Below are 24,970 nucleotides of genomic sequence, written 5' to 3' on the forward strand. Positions count from 1 at the left end.
TTCTTCCTCTTCATTCTCTTCTTCATCCTCTTCCTCTTCTTCTTCATCATCCTCTTCTTCTTCTTCTTCTTCTGCTTCTTCTACTTCATCCTCTTCTTCTGCTGCTTCTTCTACTTCATCCTCTTCTTCTGCTTCTTCTTCTACTTCTTCTTCTTCTTCATCATCCTCTTCTTCTTCTTCCTCTTCTTCCTGATCTTCTTCCTCCACTTCTTCATCCTTTTCTTCTGCTTCTTCTTCTTCATCCTCTTCTTCTTCTGCTTCTTCATTATCTTCTTCTTCATCCTCTTCTTCATCCTCTTCTTATTCTTCATCCTCTTCTTCATCCTCTTCATATTCTTCATCCTCTTCTTCTTCCTCTTCTTCATCCTCTTCTTCATCATCTTTACTTTTTCTTCTTCATCCTCTTCTTCTTCTTCATTCTCTTCTTCTCCTTCCTCTTCTTCATCCTTTTCTTCATCATCATCCTCTTCTTCTTCTTCTTCTTCCTTTTCATCCTCTTCTTCTTCATCCTCTTATTCTTCCTATTCTTCTTCTTCCTCTTCTTCATCCTCTTCTTCTTCTTCATCTTCTTCATCCTCTTCTTTCTCTGCTTCTTCTACTTCTACTTCATCCTCTTCTTCTTCTGATTCTTCTTCGTATTCATCCTCTTCTTCCTCTTCTTCCTGTTCTTCTTCTTCCTCCTCTTCTTCTTCATCCTCTTCTTCTTCTGCTACTTCTACATCTTCTTCATCCTCTTCTTCTTCTTCTGCTTCTTCATCCTCTTCTTCTTCATCATCCTCTTCTTCTTCCTCTTCTTATTCCTCTTCTTCTTCTTCCTTTTCTTCATCCTCGTCTTCATCTTCTTCATGCGCTTCTATTTCCTCTTCTTCTTCCTCTTCATCATCCTCTTCTTCATCCTCTTCTTCTTTCTATTCTACTTCTTCCTCCTCTTCTTCTTCATCATCCTCTTCTTCCTCTTCTTCATCCTCTTCTTTATCTTCTTCATCCTCTTCTTCTTCATCCTCTTCTTCTTCATCCTCTTGTTCTTCATCATCCTCTTCTTCTTCCTATTCTTCTTCTTCCTCTTTTTCATCCTCTTCTTCTTCTTCATCCTCTTCTTCTTCTTCTACTTCTTCTTCTTCATCCTCTTCTTCTTATGCTTCTTCTTCTTCATCATCTTCTTCTTCTTTTTTTTCATCCTCTTCTTCTTCTTCTTCTTCTTCTTCATCATCTTCTTCTTCTGCTTCTTCATACTCTTCTTCTTCATCCTCTTCTTCTTCTTCATCCTCTTCTTTTTCTTCTTCATCCTCTTCTTCAGCTTCTTCATCCTCTTCTTCAGCTTCTTCTTTATCCTCTTCTTTGTCTTTATCCTCTTCCTCTTCTTCATCCTGTTCTTCTTCTTCTTCTTCATCCTCTTCTTCTTCTTCTTCTTCATCCTCTTCTTCTTCTTCTTCCTCTTCTTCTTCCTCTTCTTCTTCTTTTCTTCATCCTCTTCTCTTCTTCTTCTTCTTCTTCATTTTCTGCCTACTCTTCTTCTTCCCCTTCTTCATTCTCTTCTTTTTCTTCTTCATCCTCTTCTTCTTCTGCTTCTTCTACTTTTTCTTCTTCTTCATCCTCTTCTTCTTCCTCTTCTTCCTATTCTTTTTCTTCCTCCTCTTCTTCTTCATCCTCTTCTTCTTCTTCCTCTTCTTCTCCATCCTCTTCATCTTCCTCTTCATCCTCTTCTTCTTCTTTATCTTCTTCTTCTTCATCCTCTTCTTCTTCTTCATCCTCTTCTTCTTCACTCTCTTCTTCATCCTCTTCTTCTTCTTCTTTTTCATCCTCTTCTTCTTCATCTTCTTCATCCTCTTCTTCTTCATCATCCTCTTCTTCTTCTTCTTCTTCTTCTTCATCCTCTTTTGCATCTGCTTCTTCTTCTTCATCCTCTTCTTTTGCTTCTTCTACTTCTTCTTCATCTGCTTCTTCATCCTCTTCTTCATCTGCTTCTTCATCCTCTTCTTTTTCTTCTACATCCTTTTCTTCTTCATCATCAACATCCTCTTCTTCAGCTTCTTCTTCATTCTTTTCTTCTTCTTCCTATTCTTCCTCTTCTTCATCATCTTCTTCTTCTTCATCATCCTCTTCTCCATCCTCTTCTTCTTCTTCATCCTCTTCTTCTTCATACTCTTCTTCATCCTCTTCTTCTTCTTCTTCATCCTCTTCTACAGCTTCTTCATCCTCTTCTTAATCTTCATCTTCCTCTTCATCCTCTTCTTCTTCTTTATCTTCTTCTTCTTCTTCTTCTTCATCCTCTTCTTCTTCTTCATCCTCTTCTTCTTCACTCTCTTCTTCATCCTCTTCTTCTTCTTTTTCATCCTCTTCTTCTTCATCTTCTTCATCCTCTTCTTCTTCATCATCCTCTTCTTCTTCTTCTTCTTCATCCTCTTTTGCATCTGCTTCTTCTTCTTCATCCTCTTCTTTTGCTTCTTCTACTTCTTCTTCATCTGCTTCTTCATCCTCTTCTTCATCTGCTTCTTCATCCTCTTCTTTTTCTTCTACATCCTTTTCTTCTTCATCATCAACATCCTCTTCTTCAGCTTCTTCTTCATTCTTTTCTTCTTCCTATTCTTCCTCTTCTTCATCATCTTCTTCTTCTTCATCATCCTCTTCTCCATCCTCTTCTTCTTCTTCATCCTCTTCTTCTTCATCCTCTTCTTCATCCTCTTCTTCTTCTTCTTCTTCATCCTCTTCTACAGCTTCTTCATCCTCTTCTTAATCTTCATCTTCCTCTTCATCCTCTTCTTCTTCTTTATCTTCTTCTTCTTCTTCTTCTTCTTCTTCATCCTCTTCTTCTTCTTCATCCTCTTCTTCTTCACTCTCTTCTTCATCCTCTTCTTCTTCTTTTTCATCCTCTTCTTCTTCATCTTCTTCATCCTCTTCTTCTTCATCATCCTCTTCTTCTTCTTCTTCTTCATCCTCTTTTGCATCTGCTTCTTCTTCTTCATCCTCTTCTTTTGCTTCTTCTACTTCTTCTTCATCTGCTTCTTCATCCTCTTCTTCATCTGCTTCTTCATCCTCTTCTTTTTCTTCTACATCCTTTTCTTCTTCATCATCATCATCCTCTTCTTCAGCTTCTTCTTCATTCTTTTCTTCTTCTTCCTATTCTTCCTCTTCTTCATCATCTTCTTCTTCTTCTTCATCATCCTCTTCTCCATCCTCTTCTTCTTCTTCATCCTCTTCTTCTTCATCCTCTTCTTCATCCTCTTCCTCTTCTTCATCCTCTTCTTCTTCATCCTCTTCTTCCTATTCTTCTTCTTCCTCTACTTCATCCTCTTCTTCTTCATCATCCTCTTCTTCTTCTGCTTCTTCTACTTCTTCTTCTTCTTCATCCTCCTCCTATTCTTCTGCTTCTTCTTCTTCTTCCTCTTCTTCTTCTTCTTCATCCTCTTCTTCTTCCTCTTCTTCCTTTTCTTCTTCTTCCTCCTCTTCTTCTTTATCATCCTCTTCTTCTTCTGCTTCTTCTACTTCTTCTTCTTCATCCTATTCTTCTTCAAGTCTGACTTTGAAATTGTGTGACTTATGCAGGCCATAGATGGGTCGAAAATCGGCTGATTTTTCTTTTAAAAAACGAAAAATCGATCGTTCAAGCGGCCGACGTTACCAACAACGGTAAAAAAAAATTGGCCGATTTTCATCCCATCTACAGCCTGCAAAAAGTGTCCCTGCAGAGAGCTCCGCTATTTCTTTGACAGTTCCTTGACAGTTATAGCAAAAATGTATTTGTATCCATTTAGAATACAGATGTTTTTATTCAGAAACAAATAGATACATTTTTTTGTAACCGCTATAAATGTCAAGGAACTGTCAAAGAAATAGCGGAGCTCTCTGCAGGGACACTTTTTGCCGTACTGGAATTCCTCTTCTTCATCCTCTTCTTTTTCATCATCCTCTTCTTCATCTTCTTCATCCTCTTCTTCTTCTGCTTCTTCTTCTGCTTCTTCTACTTCTTAATCCTCTTCTTCCTCTTCTTCTTCATCCTCTTCTTCTTCGGCTTCTACATAATCTTCTTCATAATCTTCCTCTTCTTTTTCATCCTCTTCTTCTTCTTCTTCTTCATCCTCTTCTTCTTAATCTTCTTCTTCATCCTCTTCTTCATCCTCTTATTCTTCATCCTCTTCTTATTCTTCATCCTCTTCTTCTTCCTCTTCTTCTTCCTCTTCTTCTTCATCATCTTCTTCTTCTTCATCCTCTTCTCCATTCTCTTCTTCTTCATCATCCTCTTCTTCTTCATCCTCTTCTTCTCCTTCCTCTTCTTCATCCTCTTCTTCATCCTCTTCTTCATCATCATCCTCTTCTTCTTCCTTTTCATCCTCTTCTTCTATATCCTCTTATTCTTCCTATTCTTCTTCTTCCTCTCCTTCATCCTCTTCTCTTCTTCATCCTCTTCTTTCTCTGCTTCTTCTACTTCTACTTCATCCTCTTCTTCTTCTGCTTCTTCTTCGTCTTCATCCTCTTCCTCTTCTTCCTGTTCTTCTTCTTCCTCCTCTTCTTCTTCATCCTCTTCTTCTTCTGCTTCTTCTACATCCTCTTCTTCTTCTGCTTCATTCTCTTTTTCTTCTTCTTCATCCTCTTCTTCTTCTTCATCCTCTTCTTCTTCTTCCTCTTCTTCTTCCTCTTCTTCATCCTTCTCTTCTTCTTCTTCCTTTTCTTCATCTTCTTCATGCTCTTCTTCTTCCTCTTCTTCATCCTCTTCTTCATCCTCTTCTTCTTTCTATTATTCTTCTTCTTCCTCCTCTTCTTCCTCTTCATCCTCTTCTTTTTCCTATTCTTCATCCTATTCTTCTTCATCATCCTCTTCTTCTGCTTCTTCTACTTCATCATCCTCTTCTTCTTCTTCTTCTTCTGCTTCTTCCTCTTCATTCTCTTCTTCATCCTCTTCCTCTTCTTCATCCTCTTCTTCTTCATCATCCTCTTCTACTTCATCCTCTTCTTCTGCTGCTGCTTCTTCTACTTCATCCTCTTCTTCTGCTTCTTCTTCTACTTCTTCTTCATCATCATCCTCTTCTTCTTCTTCTTCTTCCTGATCTTCTTCCTCCACTTCTTCATCCTTTTCTTCTGCTTCTTCTTCTTCATCCTCTTCTTCTTCTGCTTCTTCATCCTCTTCTTCTTCTGCTTCTTCATCCTCTTATTCTTCTGCTTCTTCATTATCTTCTTCTTCATCCTCTTCCTCTTCTTTTTCATCTTCTTCTTCTTCTTCATCCTCCTCTTCTTCTTCTTCATCATCCTCTTCTTCTTCATCCTCTTCTTATTCTTCATCCTCTTCTTCTTCATCCTCTTCTTCATCCCCTTCTTCTTCCTCTTCTTCATCCTCTTCTTCATCATCATCTTCTTCATCATCATCATCTTCTTCATCCTCTTCTTCTTCTTCTTCTTCTTCTTCTTCTTCTTCATCCTCTTCTCCATTCTCTTCTTCTTCATCATCCTCTTCTTCTTCATTCTCTTCTTCTCCTTCCTCTTCTTCATCCTCTTCTTCATCATCATCCTCTTCTTCTTCTTCTTCCTTTTCATCCTCTTCTTCTTCATCCTCTTATTCTTCCCATTCTTCTTCTTCCTCTTCTTCATCCTCTTCTTTCTCTGCTTCTTCTACTTCTACTTCATCCTCTTTTTCTTCTGCTTCTTCTTCGTCTTCATCCTCTTCTTCCTGTTCTTTTTCTTCCTCCTCTTCTTCTTCATCCTCTTCTTCTTATGCTACTTCTACATCTTCTTCATCCTCTTCTTCTGCTTCTTCATCCTCTTCTTCTTCATCATCCTCTTCTTCCTCCTCTTCTTATTCCTCTTCTTCATCCTTCTCTTTTTCTTCCTTTTCTTCATCCTCGTCTTCATCTTCTTCATGCGCTTCTATTTCCTCTTCTTCTTCCTCATCCTCTTCTTCTTTCTATTCTTCTTCTTCCTCCTCTTCTTCTTCATCATCCTCTTCTTCCTCTTCTTCATCCTCTTCTTCTTCATCCTCCTCTTCTTCGTCATCCTCTTCTTCTTCCTCTCCTTCTTGTTCTTCTTCTTCCTCCTCTTCTTCTTCTTCCTCTTCTTCTTCTTCATCCTCTTCTTCTTCTTCTTCATCCTCTTCTTCATCTTCTTCTTCTTCATCCTCTTCTTCTTCCTCTTCTTTATCCTCTTCTTCTTCCTCTTCTTTATCCTCTTCTTCATCCTCTTCTTTATCCTCTTCTTCATCCTCTTCTTCATCCTCTTCTTCTGCTTCTTCATCTTCTTCTTCGTCCTCTTCTTCTGCTTTTTCATCCTCTTCTTCTTCTTCTACTTCCTCTTCTTCATCCTTCTCTTCTTCTTCTTCCTTTTCTTTATCCTCGTCTTCATCTTCTTCATGCTCTTCTACTTCCTCTTCTTCTTCCTCTTCTTCATCCTCTTCTACTTCATCATCCTCTTCTTTTTTCTATTATTATTCTTCTTCTTCCTCCTCTTCATCCTCTTCTTCATCCTCTTCTTTTTCTTCATCCTCTTCTTCTTCCTATTCTTCTTCATCCTCTTCTTCTTCATCATCCTCTTCTTCTGCTTCTTCTACTTCATCCTCTTCTTCTGCTGCTTTTTTTTTTTACTTCATCCTCTTCTTCTGCTTCTTCTTCTTCTGCTTCATCATCCTCTTCTCCATTCTCTTCTTCTTCATCATCCTCTTCTTCTTCATTCTCTTCTTCTCCTTCCTCTTCTTCATCCTCTTCTTCATCATCATCCTCTTCTTCTTCTTCTTCTTCCTTTTCATCCTCTTCTTCTTCATCCTCTTATTCTTCCTATTCTTCTTCTTCCTCTTCTTCATCCTCTTCTTTCTCTGCTTCTTCTACTTCTACTTCATCCTCTTCTTCTTCTGCTTCTTCTTCATCTTCATCCTCTTCTTCCTCTTCTTCCTGTTCTTCTTCTTCCTCCTCTTCTTCTTCATCCTCTTCTTCTTCTGCTACTTCTGCTTCTTTTTCATCCTCTTCTTCTTCTTCTTCTTCATCCTCTTATTCTTCATCATCCTCTTCTTCCTCCTCTTCTTCTTCCTCTTCTTCATCCTTCTCTTTTTCTTCTTCCTTTTCTTCATCCTCATCTTCATCTTCTTCATGCTCTTCTATTTCCTCTTCTTCTTCCTCTTCTTCATCCTCTTCTTCTTCATCATCATCTTCTTCTTTCTATTCTTCTTCTTCATCATCCTCTTCTTCCTCTTCTTCGTCCTCTTCTTCTTCTTCATCATCCTCTTCTTCGTCATCCTCTTTTTCTTCTTCCTCTTCTTCCTGTTCTTCTTCTTCCTCCTCTTCTTCTTTTTCGTCTTCTTCTTCATCCTCTTCTTCTTCCTCTTCTTCTTCTTCATCCTCTTCTTCTTCTTCATCCTCTTCTTCTTCTTCCTCTTCTTCATCCTTCTCTTCTTCTTCTTCCTTTTCTTTATCCTCGTCTTCATCTTCTTCTTGCTCTTCTACTTCCTTTTCTTCTTCCTCTTCTTCATCCTCTTCTACTTCATCATCCTCTACTTTTTTCTATTATTCTTCTTCTTCCTCCTCTTCTTCTTCTTCATCCTCTTCTTCATCTTCTTCTTTTTCTTCATCCTCTTCTTCTTCCTATTCTTCTTCATCCTCTTCTTCTTCATCATCCTCTTCTTCTGCTTCTTCTACTTCATCCTCTTCTTCTTCTGCTTCTTCCTCTTCATTCTCTTCTTCATCCTCTTCATTCTCTTCTTTATCCTCTTCATTCTCTTCTTCATCCTCTTCTTCATCCTCTTCTTCATCATCATCCTCTTCTTCTTCTTCTTCGGCTTCTTCTACTTCATCCTCTTCTTCTGCTGCTTTTTTTTTACTTCATCCTCTTATTCTGCTTCTTCTTCTTCTTCTTCTTCTTCCTCTTGTTCCTGATCTTCTTCCTCCTCTTCTTCTTCTACTTCATCCTCTTCTTCTGCTTCTTCATCCTCTTCCTCTTCTTTTTCATCCTCTTCTTCTTCTTCATCCTCTTCTTCTTCATCATCATCCTTTTATTCATCCTCTTCTTCATCCTCTTCTTCTTCATCATCATCCTCTTCTTCTTCATCCTCTTCTTTATCCTCTTCTTATTCTTCATCCTCTTCTTCTTCCTCTTCTTCATCCTGTTCTTCATCATCTTCTACTTCTTCTTCTTCATCCTCTTCTTCATCCTCTTCTTCTTCATCCTCTTCTCCATTCTCTTCTTATTCATCATCCTCTTCTTATTCATCCTCTTCTTCTTCATCCTCTTCTTCTCCTTCCTCTTCTTCATCCACTTCTTCATCATCATCCTCTTCTTCTTCTTCTTCTTCCTTTTCATCCTCTTCTTCTTTATCCTCTTATTCTTCCTATTCTTCTTCTTCCTCTTCTTCATCCTCTTCTTCATCCTCTTCTTTCTCTGCTTCTTCTACTTCATCCTCTTCTTCTTCTTCTGCTTCTTCTTCGTCTTCATCCTCTTCTTCCACTTCTTCCTGTTCTTCTTCTTCCTCCTCTTTTTCTTCATCCTCTTCTTCTTCTGCTACTTCTAATTCTTCATCATCCTCTTCTTCCTCTTATTCATCCTTCTCTTCTTCTTTTTCCTTTTATTCATCCTCGTCTTCATCTTCTTCATGCTCTTCTATTTCCTCTTCTTTTTCCTCTTCTTCATCCTCTTCTTCTTTCTATTCTTCTTCTTCCTCCTCTTCTTCTTCATCATCCTCTTCTTCCTCTTCTTCTTCCTCTTCTTCATCATCCTCTTCTTCGTCATTCTCTTCTTCTTTCTCTTCTTCCTGTTCTTCTTCTTCCTCCTCTTCTTCTTTTTCTTCTTCTTCTTCATCCTCTTCTTCTTCTTCTTCATCCTCTTCTTCAGCTTCTTTTTCTTCCTCTTCTTCATATTCTTCTTCATCCTCTTCTTCTGCTTCTTCATCCTCTTCTTCATCCTCTTCTTCATCATCCTCTTCTTTTTCTTCTGCTTCTTCTACTTCATCCTTTTCTTCTTCTGCTTCTTCTTCTTCATCATCCTCTTCTTCTTCCTCTTCTTCATGTTCTTCTTCTTCTTCATCCTTTTTTGTTCTTCTGCTTCTTTTTCTTCTTCTTCATCCTCTTCTTTTGCTTCTTCATCCTCTTCTTCTTCATCATCATCCTCTTCTTCTTCTTCATCCTCTTCTTCATCCTCTTCTTCTTCCTCCTCCTCATCCTCTTCCTCTTCTTCATCCTCTTCTTCTTCATCTTCCTCTTATTCTTCTTCCTCTTCATCCTCTTCTTCATCGTCTTCTTTTTCTTCATCCTCTTTTTCTTCTTCCTATTCTTCTTCATCCTCTTCTTCTTCATCATCCTCTTCTTCTTCCTCTTCATTCTCTTCTTCATCCTCTTCTTCTTCTTCTTCATCCTCTTCTTCTTCCTATTCTTCTTCTTCCTCTTCTTCATCTTTTTCTTCTTCATCATCCTCTTCTTCTTCTTCATCCTCTTCTTCTTCTGCTTCTTCTTCTTCTTCATCATCATCCTCTTCTTCTTCCTCTTCTTCCTGTTCTACTTCTTCCTCCTCTTCTTCTTCTTCTTCTTCATCCTCTTTTTCTTCTTCTTCTTCTTCTTCATCCTCTTCTTCTTCTGATTCTTCATCCTCTTCTGCTTCTTCATTCTCTTCTTCTTCCTCTTCTTCTTCTTCTTCTTCTTCTTCTTCTTCTTCGCCCTCTTCTTCTTCATCCTCCTCTTCTTCTTCTTCCTTTTCTTCATCCTCTTCTTCATCTTCTTCATCCTCTTCTTCTTCCTCTTTTTCTTCCTCTTCTTCTTCATCCTCTTCTACTTCCTATTCTTCTTCATCATCATCCTCTTCTTCCTCTTCTTTTTCCTATTCTTCTTCATCCTCTTCTTCTTCATCATCCTCGTCTTCTTCCTCTTTTTCTTCCTCCTCTTCTTTTTCTTCTTCTTCTTCATCATCCTCTTATTCTTCATCATCATCCTCTTCTTCTTCTTCTTCTTACTCTTCTTCTTCATCCTCTTCTTCTTCTTCTTCGTCCTCTTCTTCTTCTTCGTCCTCTTCTTCTTCCTCTTCTTCATCCTCTTCTTCTGCTTCTACATCCTCTTCTTCTTCTTCCTCTTCTTTTTCTTCCTCCTGTTCATCCTCTTCTTCATCCTCTTCTTCTTCTTCATTCTCTTCTTCTTCTGCTTCTTCTACTTCATCCTCTTCTTCTGCTGCTTCTTCTACTTCATCCTCTTCTTCTGCTGCTTCTTCTTCTTCTTCATCATCCTCTTCTTCTTCCTGCTCTTCCTGTTCTTCTTCCTCCTCTTCTTCTTCATCCTCTTCTTCTGCTTCTTCTTCTTCTTCTTCATCCTCTTCTTCTTCTGCTTCTTCATCCTCTTTCTCTTCCTCTTCTTCATCCTCCTCTTCTTCTGTTTCCTTTTCTTCATCCTCTTCTTCATCTTCCTCATCCTCTTCTTCTTCCTCTTCTTCATTCTCTTCTTCTTCATCATCTTCTTCTTCCTATTCTTCTTCTTCATCCTCTTCTTCTTTTGCTCTTCTACTTCTTCTTCTTCTTCATCCTCTTCTTCTGCTTCTTCATCCTCTTCTTCTGCTTCTTCATCCTCTTCTTCTTCTTCCTCTTCTTCATCCTCTTCTTCTTCTTTATCCTCCTCTTCTTCTTCCTTTTCTTCATGCTCTTCTTCATCCTCTTCTTCTTTCTCTTCTTCATCCTCTTCTTCTTCCTATTCTTCTTCTTCCTCCTCTTCTTCTTCATTATCCTCTTCGTCCTCTTCTTCTTCCTCTTCTTCATCCTCTTCTTCTTCATCATCCTCTTCTTCTTTATCCTCTTCTTCCTCTTCATCCTCTTCTTCAGCTTATTCATCCTATTCTTCCACTTCCTCTTCTTCTTCATCCTCTTCTTTATCTTCTTCATCCTCTTCTTCTTCTTCTTCTTCATCCTCTTCTTCTTGATCCTCTTCTTCTTCATCATCCTCTTCTTCTTCCTATTATTCTTCTTCCTCTTTTTCATCCTCTTCTTCTTCTTCATCCTCTTCTTCTTCTTCTACTTCTGCTTCTTCATCCTCTTCTTCTTATGCTTCTTCTTCTTCATCCTCTTCTTCTTCTTTTTTTTCATCCTCTTCTTCTTCTTCATCATCATCTTCTTCTGCTTCTTCATCCTCTTCTTCTTCATCCTCTTCTTCTTCATCCTCTTCTTTTTCTTCTTCATCCTCTTCTTCATCTTCTTCATCCTCTTCTTCAGCTTCTTCTTTATCCTCTTCTTCGTCTTTATCCTCTTCCTCTTCTTCATCCTGTTCTTCTTCTTCTTCATCCTCTTCTTCTTCATCCTCTTCTTCTTCTTCTTCTTCCTCTTCTTCTTCTTTTCTTCATCCTCTTCTCTTCTTCTTCTTCTTCTTCATTTTCTGCTTCCTCTTCTTCTTCCCCTTCTTCATCCTCTTCTTTTTTTTCTTCCTCTTCTTCATCCTCTTCTTCTTCTGCTTCTTCTACTTTTTCTTCTTCTTCATCCTCTTCCTCTTCCTCTTCTTCCTATTCTTCTTCTTCCTCCTCTTCTTCTTCATCCTCTTTTTTTCTGCTTCTTCTACTTCTTCTTCATCCTCTTCTTCTTCAAGTCTTCCTCTTTTTCATCCTCCTCTTCTTCTGCTTCCTTTTCTTCATCCTCTTCTTCATCTTCTTCATCCTCTCCTTCTTCCGCTTCTTCTTCCTCTTCTTCATTCTCTTATTCTTCATCATCATCTTCTTCCTATTCTTCTTCCTCCTTCTTCCTCCTTTTCTTCTTCTTCATCCTCTTCTTCTTCTGCTTCTTCTTCTTCATCCTCTTCTTCTTCATCCTTTTCTTCTTCATCCTCTTCTTCTTCCTCTTCTTCTTTCTCTTCTTCATCCTCTTCTTCTTCTTCTTTATCCTCCTCTTCTTCTTCCTCCTTTTCTTCCTTTTCTTCTTCTTTCTCTTCTTCATCCTCTTCTTCTTCCTCCTCTTCTTCTTCATCATCATCCTCTTCTTCCTCTTCTTTTTCCTCTTCTTCTTCCTCTTAGTAACTGGGGGTCAAAAGACTCATTTTTTGCTAAAAGTCCTTCAGGAAGGAATGTAATAAACATTGGCCAGCATTGATGGAAAGGTGTATCTGCTGCCAGAAGTAGCTTGGTGGCCACCAATATTTCTGGCAGATACTTCCATCATATAAAACCATCATATAAAACATGGAAAATTGTTGCTTCACTTTTTGTACCGAGTACAAGATAGGAGACGCCATGCTAAAGGCCATCAGAAGATATTAGTGGCACTTCTCTAGAACACGCTCTATTAAACTATGAAGTCTCAGAATGGACCACAATCTGTTTTCAGGAACCTTAAAAAAAACATTTTCAGGAACTTTCCCGGTCAATGTGATCTTTATGTTCTCAGCAAGAGCTCATAGCATTAGACCTGTGAGATTTTTATGTACAATGTTGTACTCCTGTTGAATTAAACAAAAGGGTCCACATGAGTTGCAATATAAATGTATATGAGATCTCCATTGACAGATATAAATAATTTTATAATAGAAAATATATTTTATTTAGAGTTTGATCGATATGGTTGTGTAATACGTTGTCTTATCTGTCCGGGTTGTGAAGATAGATGGGAATTGTTTATTTGTATGTAAGCTGCCCAGGGGGGATATTCTATTGATTACAGGTGATACTGTATGCTAGGTGTGACAATAGACTGAGACTATTTGGTGCCTGGATTGTTATGTAGACAAGGGGGTCCAGATCTCTTTGTTTTCCAGATACCCATTTCAAAGGATCCTCTTGGTTAGATATGCAGTAAGGGTGTCCAGCCTTTCAGGAATGTCTAACTTGACCATTGGAGACCCTGTAATTTTCCCTCCAAAAAGATGTGCTGGAAGGTTGCTATAACTATGAACGTTCTCTGAGATCTATTATCTCTAGTGATATAATTTAGTAAAGTATTTACATTTTGGGTAACTTAATTTGTGTCCATTTGTCAGAACACTCAAGTGAGGGTTTTCCATGTAGCACAGATAAACTAGGTACCTTTTGTTTTATTAGCTGGTATTGGAAGAACTCCAAATCAAGGAGGGAGAACTCAAAAAATATGGATACACCACAGAATGTTTAAAAAAATATTTAGATATCCCCAAATTATATTGGAAAGTACATTAAAAACAGATCAATAAAATGGGAGGATATCGTGAGTGGGAAATTTGGGTTTGATTTGTTTCTTTTTTGCTCAACTTACTTCAGTTTCTTGGATTTGTGTTTTTGTTGGTGACATTAGGAAGTCACAGAAAGCTGTTTTGTTTTTGTAAAAATGTTTACTTATTTTTATTCTCTTGGATTTTTTTATTTTATAAGGCAATAAAGCTTGACTTTTTTTTTTTAAATAATATCCCTAACAGTGTTTTTTTTGTTATTATTTATGTTAATGAACACATTGTATTTTATGAGGGGAATTTAAATGTTTTAAACATTTTCATTGCTGAAAAAATGGAAATTCATAGACGTTACTTCCAATTATTTTAAATAAATATGAGTTTTGGTCTTTCTGTGTGAGGTTAAAAAATGTTCTAGTGTATGGAGCTGTGTATGTGTGATCTGTTTGGCAGATACATATTCATTGGATTGTGTTTTTAATAACCGTTGCATCTAGAATACTTTATTATAAGTTCAAATTTACTCTTGAGGTCCTGCACAGCTAACATTGTCTGTTGAATTGGTTGTGGTAGTCATTAGGATAACACTGCCAGTGTTTACTGTTCCTATTGTCTTCCTGGGGGGTCCACCTGTACTATTGTCCATTGTCTGCTTACTGTATATACTGCATCCCATCACTTTTGTTGATCATGTTCCCTCTGTTTTTTTCTATTTTATTTTATTTTCATATGGATATTTTCATATTTATTTTATATGGATGGCAGCCTTGATGTGTGGGCATTTGGAGCAGTCATCTATTGTTTACTTACTGGGGAGCTTCCATGTCATTTCCGATGATGAAAAATATATAACTTTTGTTAATTTCCAGATGCACAATTCTCCTAAAGCATTGACCAAGGTTGGCTTTGGGATACGATGGATGTTTAGTGATCTTTTGACCATTGACTATACTGAAAGAAGTCAACCTGCTGAAATACATGAGTGAAGGCTGGAAAGCAGAAACCACAAGACAAGACAATGAGGATCCCATAGAAAAATATTCTGCTCAAACTGATGAACCCTTGTGTGAGGCTTCCCATCTGAACACCTCACAGGACATTGAGTCCATCATGTTAACCATCAGCTCCACGTCTCACCGTTTGATCATCACTTCTGTATCCCAGTCTGAGATGATTCCAGAGCCACAGAAAAACAACATGTCATAGGCTCTAATCATGTTTGATGAGGAGTTCATTTTACATGTTGGTTCAGTAGATATCGAATGATGAAGAATTGTTAGGAGATGAATCGCCTGAAAGAACTTCACATGATCTACTTTCTCAGGTATGTGGCTTTCCTTATTAAATTAGGGAGTTATATGATTCTATATGTATTTTATAGTAGTGAGCTCCACAATTCAAACTATTAGGGGCATGTCACACTGCTAGTTCTGCACTAAGTGTGTAGACATTACTCTTTGCACCACCATATCTACCACCAATTCTTTTTAATAAAGGCATGGTACATCCATCCAAAGCATGGCTCCCAGCTTTCCTCATTTAAAGGGATTAGCCCTTTTTTGGAACCCAATCCCTCTGTTCTCCTCATTCTCTCTTCTGATGTGCCATCAAAATATACTAATTAACTAACTTGAATGTTGTAACACCTTGTAGTTATGAGTATTAACGTGAAATCAGAATTAAAGAGGATGATATAAGTGGTCTTCTAGTGAACAATGGTAATAGCAGGACTCTTGTATACTCCTTAGCATTCCACTATTAAATATTTTGTTTGGTTGACAGATCCATTTTGATATGACATTGGCAAGACAAATATCACATGTTTACTGCAGTTACTCTCAGGAACCTGAGTTTGATGTGTTTTACCAAAATATAGCAGTGAATCAGTTGAAGGATGGTTACATCTTGGTTGGTGCAAGTCTCTATTCCTTTGTATATTGCTTTATTTGCTAGGATTGTCTATTCCAGGTCTATTTTCCAAATGACACAAAATGCCTCTAAAGCCCGTGTCTGTAACCTTAGAATTAATAAGCATTTCATATATATTTATAACATTATTTACTGCAGGATAATCAGTTTTTCTGTAGAGAAGTAGTTCTTCAGGACTAACCACAAGCTGTTTGTCACTATAAATGCCATATTCGTATTTTAATTTTTTTCAGATAATTTCTATGTTTTGTTATAGTATTGTGTTTATTTGTTTAGCTGACAAGTCTGGACTAGCCCCAATGGATGAACAAGGCCCCTTCCTGGTACATGAGGAGTGTAACTTGTACATATATGAGTAGTTACTCCTCCTATGCACTGGGTGGTGCTCTTTCTTTTTCTCTGTACAGAAAAATACATGTTGATCCTGCCAGACGTCCTGTGAGCTCCTAAATTCCTGTTTGAGCTAACAACACTTTGTGCTGCCAGCCAGGTGTAGAAGGACATGCTGTGCTCTGAGATGTGGGAAGATACATATGGATAAGTCAACCACTTTGCCATACTTTATGTATTTCATGAATTGGGTTCATCATCAGTGACTGTATTTATATCAGTAATTGTCTCCCTCTGTCTCTTCCTCTTTCTTTCTCCACAAATCCACCAAACCCCGGTGCCATGTATAGATATTCTACGTGAGAAGGGAATTAGAGCTTCAGCCAGTTCATTGAGGTATATGCTGAAGAGAGTTGGGCTTAGACTGCAGCCTTGTCTGACTCCATGGATCTGCTGGAAGTGGTCTGTTCTTTTTTATTCACCTTTAGGCTGCATCCGTTCTCAGTATATGAGTTCTTGATGACGTCATATATTTTCCCTCCTATTCCACTCTCCAATAGCTTGTGGAACAAGCCTGGGGTGCTACACAAAGCAGGCATATGTTTCCCCATGTTTTGTAGTGTGGACATGGTTCTTGGTGAGGGGTGCAGGGTGTAGATGTGGTCTCTGGAGTGATGGTTTTACATGAACCCTAGAAAGCCAGAAGGGGCGCACCCATCTAAATGTAGGCTGTTTATTAAAATAAATTGATAAAATTATTAAAATTCACTCAATGCAAAATCAGGAAAGTAGGCATATCTGTGTGTGCCAGGATACTGAGATGTCTTCTCCACACACAGATATGCCTACTTTCCTATTTTGCAGTGAATGCATTTTATCGGTTTATTTTAATAAATAGCCAACATTTAGATGGGTGCACCCCTTTCTGTATTTCTTGTATTCACTATATAGGTGACTGATGACCTGTTCTAGGGGATCAGCGTTATTTTCTACCCACTTTATTATTGCCTTTGGAACTTTTTAAACCTCTATAGGCTTTTCCCACACCCCTCAGACCCATGGTTGATTGACAGCACTATAGTTACCATTTCCCTTTGGCATGAACCCTGCCTGGCTTCTGCTGAGGCTGTTATGTGGTGTTAGGAAGTTGGAGATTCTGTTGTTCAGGATACTGTTGAATAGTTTTCCCAGTGTGCTGCTGACACATATCCTTCTGTAGTTGGTGGGATTGTACTGGCCTCCACTCTTATGGCAGGCTGTTATAAGGTCTTCCATGCGTGAGGGTGGTAATTGGCCCTCAGGACCACATTGTGGTTTGTACAACTGGGGACCTGGGTTTTATCAGCTCTGGCAGGATTCCATTGTAGTGTAATTGGTTCCTCTTGAGGATTCTGCCTCCTTTTTCTGCCTCAATAGTTTGGAATGGGCTGATGATCTAGGCTTTTCATACTTACAACACCCCAGTGTGGTGAGTACACCTCAATATCACACCTCATTGTTCTACATTTATCTGGTTCAGTTTATTTTCTCTATAAGATGATTAACAATATCTTGCAATGTGACCAAACAATCCACATATGTAGGAACATTTTATCTTCACTAAAGTGTTACGGCATCTCCTAACACAAGGCATATTTGTAAGCTGGGTATACATTGTTTTTTTGGGTTTTTTTTGTCCAAACCAGTAGTTTCCTGTGAATGAATGAACTACAAGCAACTTTTGACTTTGCAGCACATGGCTTGTAGTTCTCAATGAACTGTGAGGGTTCTGGTGAGCACAGCTGACAGTCTGCAGGATCCTGAAATCATACAATCTCTTCATAAACTCAGAAATAGGTTTCCTACTGGCTTTCAGGGTTCACTCTCCGCAAATAAAGCAAAATACATCAGGATGATTCAGGTAGCTCCATCGTGAAGTAGTCATAACCTCTACAGTGCTTGATTTGCAAACATGAAATGATATGAGTGGCAATATACACACCTCCTATACGATGATAACTACAATACAGTTCATAATTGACACTTTACAATCCAATGTTTCTGCTGTATAATTAGGGCTCATGTACACGGGGCATTTGGAAAACTCTTCTGAACGATGGAAACTGACTGCTGGAAAACTTTGGTCAAAAAACATCTGTTTAGCCGCGTTTGCATATCGCATTTATGCGCGTTTGCATTTAGAAGTGTTTTTTAAAGATAACCTCAGGAGACCTTCCCAAATGCCTAGAATGCACTGACAAATAGTAAAAAATTAAGTATTTCAGACATTTTGAGAAAAATAGAGAGAGCAGAAGTAGAGAGAGCAGTATGTGTTGAGATGACCTGTCTTTTCTGGTTGTAGTCACTATGGATCCCATCATGAGCATAATGCGGCTCGTTCTACCATTTTTTCCTTCACGCAAAACCTGGAACTGACTGCGCTGGTGTACAGGGTCCATTTGAATACATGGAAAATGCTTTGCATGCATTTCTGATGAGGAAAAAAGGCTCTGGACAGCATCTGGACATGGAACAGTTAAAAAACGCTTCTAAACACAAATGCTTATAAACGCAGTTAACACCATTTACAAGCGTTTGACGTTTGAAACGTTGGTAAAATCTACTCCTGAATGCAAGTTTGGTGCGTTCAAAAAAACGACTGTAAACTCCACCACCTGTAAAGGACTGTATGTACATGGACCCATAGGAAAACATTAGGAAGGGTTCAGGGGCTGCTGAAAAAAAATGCTGAACAGCTCCTGAATGCGAGTTTATCAGCTGCAGTGTACATGAGCCCTTATAGTTGGAAGTATGGAAACGCTCCCTATATTTTCTAGCTTGTAGTCAAAAACACCAACTAGGTAACAGAAGAACAAACTGAACAGTGAGATCTTTTCAAAAACTGACTAAAAAGTTATATAAATATGTCCGTATCTAAGAAACTAGAGCTGATGCAGTCTAGCCAATGTAATGTTCTGTATCAGCACCCTAAATAACCCCTAGAACAGTTCTAAAAAGCAAGGCGCGAAGAACACAGCCCAACAAAAAACATTTTTAAATATTTTTTTTAAAAGGTGAAGTTATCCTTTAAGTATTGGTCCACGATGACCCCATTCCCCGATCTATGGGCCTGTAATGCAGGCCATAGATGGGAAAAAAATGAAAAATCGGTCCTTCAATCGGCCGACGTTACCAGGAACAGTAAAAAAAAATTGGCCGATTTTCATCCCGTCTACAGCCGGCAAAAAGTGTCCCTGCAGAGAGCTCCGCTATTTCTTTGAAAGTTTTTTGACATTTATAGCGGCTGCAACAATGTATCTATTTGTATCCATTTCTGATACAGATGTCGGAAACAAATGGATACATTGTTGCAGCCGCTATAAATGTCAAAGAACTGTCAAAGAAATAGCGGAGCTCTCTGCAGGGACACTTTTTGCCGTACTGGAATTCTTCTTCTTCTTCATCCTCTTCTTCTGCTTCATCCTCTTCTTCTTCTTTATCCTGTTCTTCTTCATCATCCTCTTCTTCTTCATCTTCTGCTTCTTCATCCTCTTCTTCTTCATCCTCTTCATCTTCTTCATCCTCTTCTTCTTCATCCTCTTCTTCTTCTTCATCTTCTTCATCCTCTTCTTCTTTTTCATCCTCTTCTTCTTCATCATCCTCTCTTCCTCTTCTTCTTCATCCTCTGCTTCTTCTTCATCTTCTTCTTCCTCTTCTTCTTCTTCTTCATCCTCTTCATCTTCTTCTTCCTCTTCTTCTTCATCCTCTTCTTCTTCCTCTTCTTCTTCATCCTCTTCTTCTTCTTCTTCTTCATCCTCTTCTTCTTCTTCTTCTTCATCCTCTTCTTCTTCTTCATCTTTATCTTCTTCTTATTATTATTCATCTTCTTCTTCTTCATCATCTTCTTCCTCTTCTTCTTCTTCTTCATCCTCTTCTTCTTCATCATCTTCTTCCTCTTCTTCTTCTTCTTCTTCATCCTCTTCTTCTTCTTCATCCTATTCTTCTTCTTCTTCATCCTCTTCTTCTTTATCATCCTCTTCTTCTTCTTCATCCTCTTCTTCTTCATCATCTTCTTCCTCTTCTTCTTCATCCTCTTCTTCTTATTTTTCTTCTTTTTTTTTCTTCCTCTTGCAGGTCAAGGCTCATGCGCATATTTTTTATCAGTAAAAAGATCAGCCGATTTGCCCATCATAGCTGCGAAAAATCGTCCGAAAATCCATTTCGGATACAGATGTTTTTATTCGGAAACGAATAGATACATTGTTGCAGCCGCTATAAATGTCAAAGAAATAGCGGAGCTCTCTGAAGGGACACTTTTTGCTGGACTGGAATTCTTCTTCTTCTTTATCCTCTTCTTCTTCATCATCCTCTTCTTCATCTTCTTCCTCCTCTTCTTCTTCCTCTTCATCCTTTTCTTCTTCTTCCTCTTCTTCTTCCTCTTCTTCTTCTTTATCCTCTTCTTCTTCCTCTTCTTCTTCCTCTTCTTCTTCTTCCTCTTCTTCATCTTCTTCTTCCTCTTCTTCTTCTTCATCCTCTACTTCTTAGTTTTCTTCCTCCTGCAGGTCACAGCTCATGCACAGATTTTTTATCGGTAAAAAGATCAGCCGATTTCCCCGTCATTGCCGCAAAAATCGACCGATCGGCAAAATCCATTTAGGATACAGATATTTTTATTCAGATACAAATAGATACAATGTTGCAGCCGCTATAAATGTCAAAGAACTGTCAAAGAAATAGCAGAGCTCTCTGCAGGGACACTTTTTGCCAGACTGGAATTCTTCTTCTTCATCCTCTTCTCCTTCTTCATCCTCTTCTTCCTCTTCCTCTTCTTCTTCTTCATCATCTTCTTCCTCTTCTTTATCCTCTTCTTCTTCATCTTTTTTTTCTGCTTCTTCATCTTTTTCTTCTTCTTTATCCTCTTCTTCTTCTTCATCCTCTTCTTCATCCTCCTCTTCTTCTTCTTCATCCTCTTCTTCTTCATCCTCTTCTTCTTCTTCATCTTCTTCATCCTCTTCATCTTCTTCTCCCTCCTCTTCTTCATCCTCTTCTTCTTCTTCATATTCTTCTTCATCCTCTTCTTCTTCATCCTCTTCTTCTTCATCCTCTTCTTCTTCATCTTCTTCTTCATCATCATCTTCTTCTTCTTCCTCTTCTTCTTCATCCTCTTCTTCTTATTTTTCTTCTTCTTTTTTTTTCCTCTTGCAGGTCACGGCTCATGAGCAGATTTTTTATTGGTAAAAAGATCGGCCGATTTGCACATCATTGCTGCGAAAATCGGCTGATCTTTTTCAAACTTTACCGATAAGAAAAACCTGCCAACATACCAAAAAACGGCCAACCTATTAACCCACTAACGATCCAAAAATTGGCCGATTTTATTTTTGGCCGAAAAATCGGCCGATTTTCGACCCATCTATGGCCTACATAAGGCTAAGTGCACACTAGACTTGTAAGCAGGCATTTTGCAGGCATTTGAGGGGAGTTTTTAACGCTCTTCAAACACCTAGGAAGCCTTTCAACTCCTCCTATTCAAGTCTATGGTGATGCTCAACTAATGCTCTGGCAGGTGTTTGCGGGGCGGTTAAGGTGCTTCAATAATGTCCTGCAGTCATTTTCTGTTTGTGCTGCTTATAAAGATGGCTGACATCATTCTCTCCATGTTGATCCAGGAGGTAGAAAACTGGGCAGAATGATATGATCCCAGCACCCCAACCCACTGTGATGCATACAGAAAGCATGAGGCATGGATTGATGGATGTAAAGTGGTCAGTGCAAACAGCTGGGAATCACTTTCTGCAAAGGAGAGGGAGAATAAATGTGAGTACTTTTCTTTCATTGACGACATTTTGCACACTACCCCTATGCACAGATATCAGTACACTTGGCCAAGTCCCATTCCTGTGCCCACACATGCTGCATTATCCAAACGTGTGACTGCACATGGTCAGAAAAATATGATTTCAGTTTTCCATGTTGTAATATTGTTCCCTTTTGTTTTTTTTTTTGGAACAGTAACAAACGTCCAGAAAGCATTGGAAGCCACTCAGGGACCCGTTCAAGAAGGATCTGACGGCGTTATCTACCCAACCAAGTGGTTCTGCTGAAAAAAAAGTGAAAACGCACCAACTGTTTAATGAGCTTCAGTTCTTGAAGGCTGTAATGAACAGGAGACAGTATGTATTTCCCTACTGAATCTGCCTTGATACAGTGGCTAAAATAATTATTTTATCCCCTGCAAGTTTGCCCAAAAGAAATTAAAAGGTCTATCATTTTTATCATAGATGTATTTAAAATAGAGACAGAATATCAACCAAAAATGCACAAAAAAAAAAACACCAGAGAACTACGGACATGGACTTGAGGAAAAAAAATGATTTGTTAAAAACAGCGCTGTTTTGACTCAACAGATGGCTTATGCTCTCATCTGCTGAGTTATAGAAAACGTCTTACAAGTGTATATACCAACGATTACATCGCAAGGCATACATTTCTTCTTTCACTTTCTATTACCATCAACAGGCTTCCTAAACTCTGTAGAATAACCTTGGATCAAGCAGGTGGATTTTTGACCTCTATGGCACACGACATGAGGCAGATTCCAGCACATCGCCCTAAAATATAATCTCCTTGGAGTGCTACATGTGCATGTCATCTGCTCCACCCCCACCAGAATCTGTGCAATACTCCAATTCCCCAAATCCAAGATATACAGGTGAAACTCGAAAAATTAGAATATGGTGCAAAAGTTCATTTATTTCAGTGCAGCAACTTAAAAGGTGAAACTAATATATGAGATAGACTCATTACATGCAAAGCAAGATAGTTCAAGCCGTGATTTGTCATAATTGTGATGATTATGGCTTACAGCTCATGAAAACCCCAAATCCACAATCTTTGAAAATGAGAATATTGTGAAAAGGTGGAATATTCTCGGCTCAAAGTGTCCCACTCTAATCAGCTAAATAAGCCATAACACCTGCAAAGGGTTCCTGAGCCTTTAAATGGTCTCTCAGTCTGGTTCAGTAGGAATCACAATCATGGGAAAGACTGCTGACCTGACACCATCATTGACACCCTCCATAAGGAGGGAAAGCCTCAAAAGGTAATTGCAAAAGAAGTTGGATGTTCCCAAAGTGCTGTATCAAAGCACATTAATAGAAAGTTATGTCGAAGGGAAACGTGTGGAAGAAAAAGGTGCTCAAGCAGCAGGGATGACCGCAGCCTGGAGAGCATTGTCAGGAAAAGGCCATTCAAAAGTGTTGGGGACTTTCACAAGGAGTGGACTGAGGCTGGAGTCAGTGCATCAAGAGTCACCACACACAGACGGATCCTGGACATGGGCTTCAAATGTCGCATTCCTCTTGTCAAGCCACGCCCAAATTTATAGGCTGTGCACGCTCCCTGGGAGCATGCGGCACCGCAATCTGGTGCCCGCTGTTTCCTCCGGACACCAATCACTGTACGGGTCCTCTGTGTGAGGTCCCAATCATGTGATCACTGATTGGTCAGTGATCACATGAATAGTAGTAAGCAAGATGTCACTTCCTGACATCATTGCTTACTACGTGTGAAATATATGAATGATCACAGAGGTCACATGGTACAGGGCTATTCACAACAGCCTTGTACCATGTGACAAGCTGTGACCAATCACAGCTCTCACAGTAGTTCTCAATGGCTGCAGGAATGGAGCCAGAGAGAAGGAGAAAAGATCGTTTTTACAGCCTGTATGGGTGTAAAAGCAATCAGTGTAAAAAACAAAACAAAAAAAACCTCTTCATCACCCCCCACAAGTAGTACAGTGTCACTAAAACAACTAACTAAACAAAAACATAAATAATATAAAATAAAAAATGTAAAAAAACATTTTGGAAAAATTATCATTTTTGGTTATAAAATATTTTGGGTTATTTTTTTTTTTTACTAAAAAGATAGATGAATACATTTTGGCCAAGATTTATGAAGAAAGATTATTTGCAAAATGTTATAAGAAAAAACACTTTTTTTCAAAATGTTTGGACTTTTTCATTTATATAGCAAAAAAAGATAAAAATCCCAGTGGTGAATAAATACCAAAGTAAAGTTTTATCTGTTTCAAAAAAAATTCATATGGGTACAGTGTTGCATGACCGTGCAATTGTCATTCAAAGTGTGACAGCGCTGAAAGGTGAAAATTGTCCTGGGCAGGAAGGGGTGTGAAAGTGTCTGGACTGGAAGGGGGGGAAAGTGTCCGGACTGGAAGGGTGTGAAAGTGTCCTGACTGGAAGGGGGTGAAAGTGTCCGGACTGGAAGTGATTAAGGCCTAGTCATTATTGATCACCTCCACCATCCCAGGAGTGAGCTCTCAGGCGCTGACCTCAGAGCTACTACATCAGGGGAGAATATGTAAGGGATTCTGATTGGTGGAAAAAGCTCACTCCTGTGATGGTGGAGATGATCACTAATGACTAGGCCTTAGCTATTTTCTGGGTATACTTGCAACATCATGGGAGTATTCCAGTCAGGGTTCATGAGGTACATAAATGGCCGACACCTCAGAGACACAAGAGTTGTTATTACCGACAGACACCCCTTAGCTACATAGGCAGGTTTCTGGTAAAGGTGAACTATGTATGGAACCCAAAACCAAGCCATGGTTGCTACTTACGAAAAAAAGTGAAAAAAGAATGGAAACACCACATTTTGTAAGCAGCATTATATTACTGATGGGTTTCATATCGCTACACTTTAGTTATGTCCTGATTTTCTCCCTGTGATGACGTGCTGGATAACAATCGACCTTTCAAAGCGCCATCACATAGAACTGCCCAGTCAGGAACTCAAGCTGATGATTCCTCCCACTGACCATTTATGTCTCAGATCTGATCATGTGAACTGCTATTTGGGGGGCTTCCAACTTTTAAAAAAAAAAAATTTAATGGAACATGTAGCTTTGTGGTGATGTTTACCAAAAAAGGTTGTGACACTGAGCCAGGCACAATTGTTTTTTTTGTTTTTTTTTGATAGATTGGAGAGGGATTAGAACACCTCTCAGTATTTATTGCTGTCTGTGGCCCCATTAGGAAGATTGAACCTCTCTTTGTCCCGTTTACCATAATCCTTACAAGTAAAAGTAAATTACCATCCAAACTTGGGTTGTCCACAGAACAGTGAGATGGGATATCTTCCAATGGGGACATTAGTTCTAAGACAACCAGGGATTGCCTGACTTTAGAGATTTTTTCTCACCTTCTGTTGTGGCAGTGGGACAGAAAGTGAAGGAATATATATCTCCCCTATGGGACACATATGGCAAAAACAAGTGAAAGGGGTTCTAGAAATTTATCCAAGAAGAAAAGAAAAATATTGTACATAGTTCTACTTTAACCACTTCACAACCGCTATATAGCCAAACGTTGGCTACAATGTGGTTGTCCAGTTCTGGGAGGACGTCATATGCCGTCCTCCCAGAACGTGCTCTCCCTCGAGCCCCCAGCGGCACGCACCCAGCGCTCTCTGTGATTGCTGTGTCCTATAGACATAGCTGATCACAGGATGAGGTAAAATGCCAAGGTAAATACAGTTACCAGTTATTGGCAGCACTTTCCTCACGCTGTCACAGCCTGAGGAAAGTACTACCGTTAACAGGCAGATGTCACAAAACAGTGCCCAGCAGTGCCACCCAGCAGTAC

General features: G+C 38.9%; 1 protein-coding gene across 1 annotated transcript in view; it reads left to right on the top strand.

Moving 5' to 3' along the window:
- The window catches only part of LOC149441887 (ribosomal protein S6 kinase 2 beta-like), a 75,374-nt gene extending 61,327 nt beyond the window's left edge, over window positions 1–14,047 (top strand). Inside the window, exon 10 of the mRNA XM_089656790.1 lies at window positions 13,931–14,047. Within this exon, the coding sequence (XP_089512916.1) occupies window positions 13,931–14,047 (117 nt within the window). The remainder of the gene's footprint in view (window positions 1–13,930) is intronic.
- Window positions 14,048–24,970: the final 10,923 nt, after the last annotated feature.

The sequence above is a fragment of the Staurois parvus genome, unplaced genomic scaffold, assembly GCF_062004578.1.
Source record: "Staurois parvus isolate SC_StPar_1 unplaced genomic scaffold, SC_StPar_1.0 ptg000938l, whole genome shotgun sequence".
Taxonomy (NCBI): Eukaryota; Metazoa; Chordata; class Amphibia; order Anura; family Ranidae; genus Staurois; species Staurois parvus.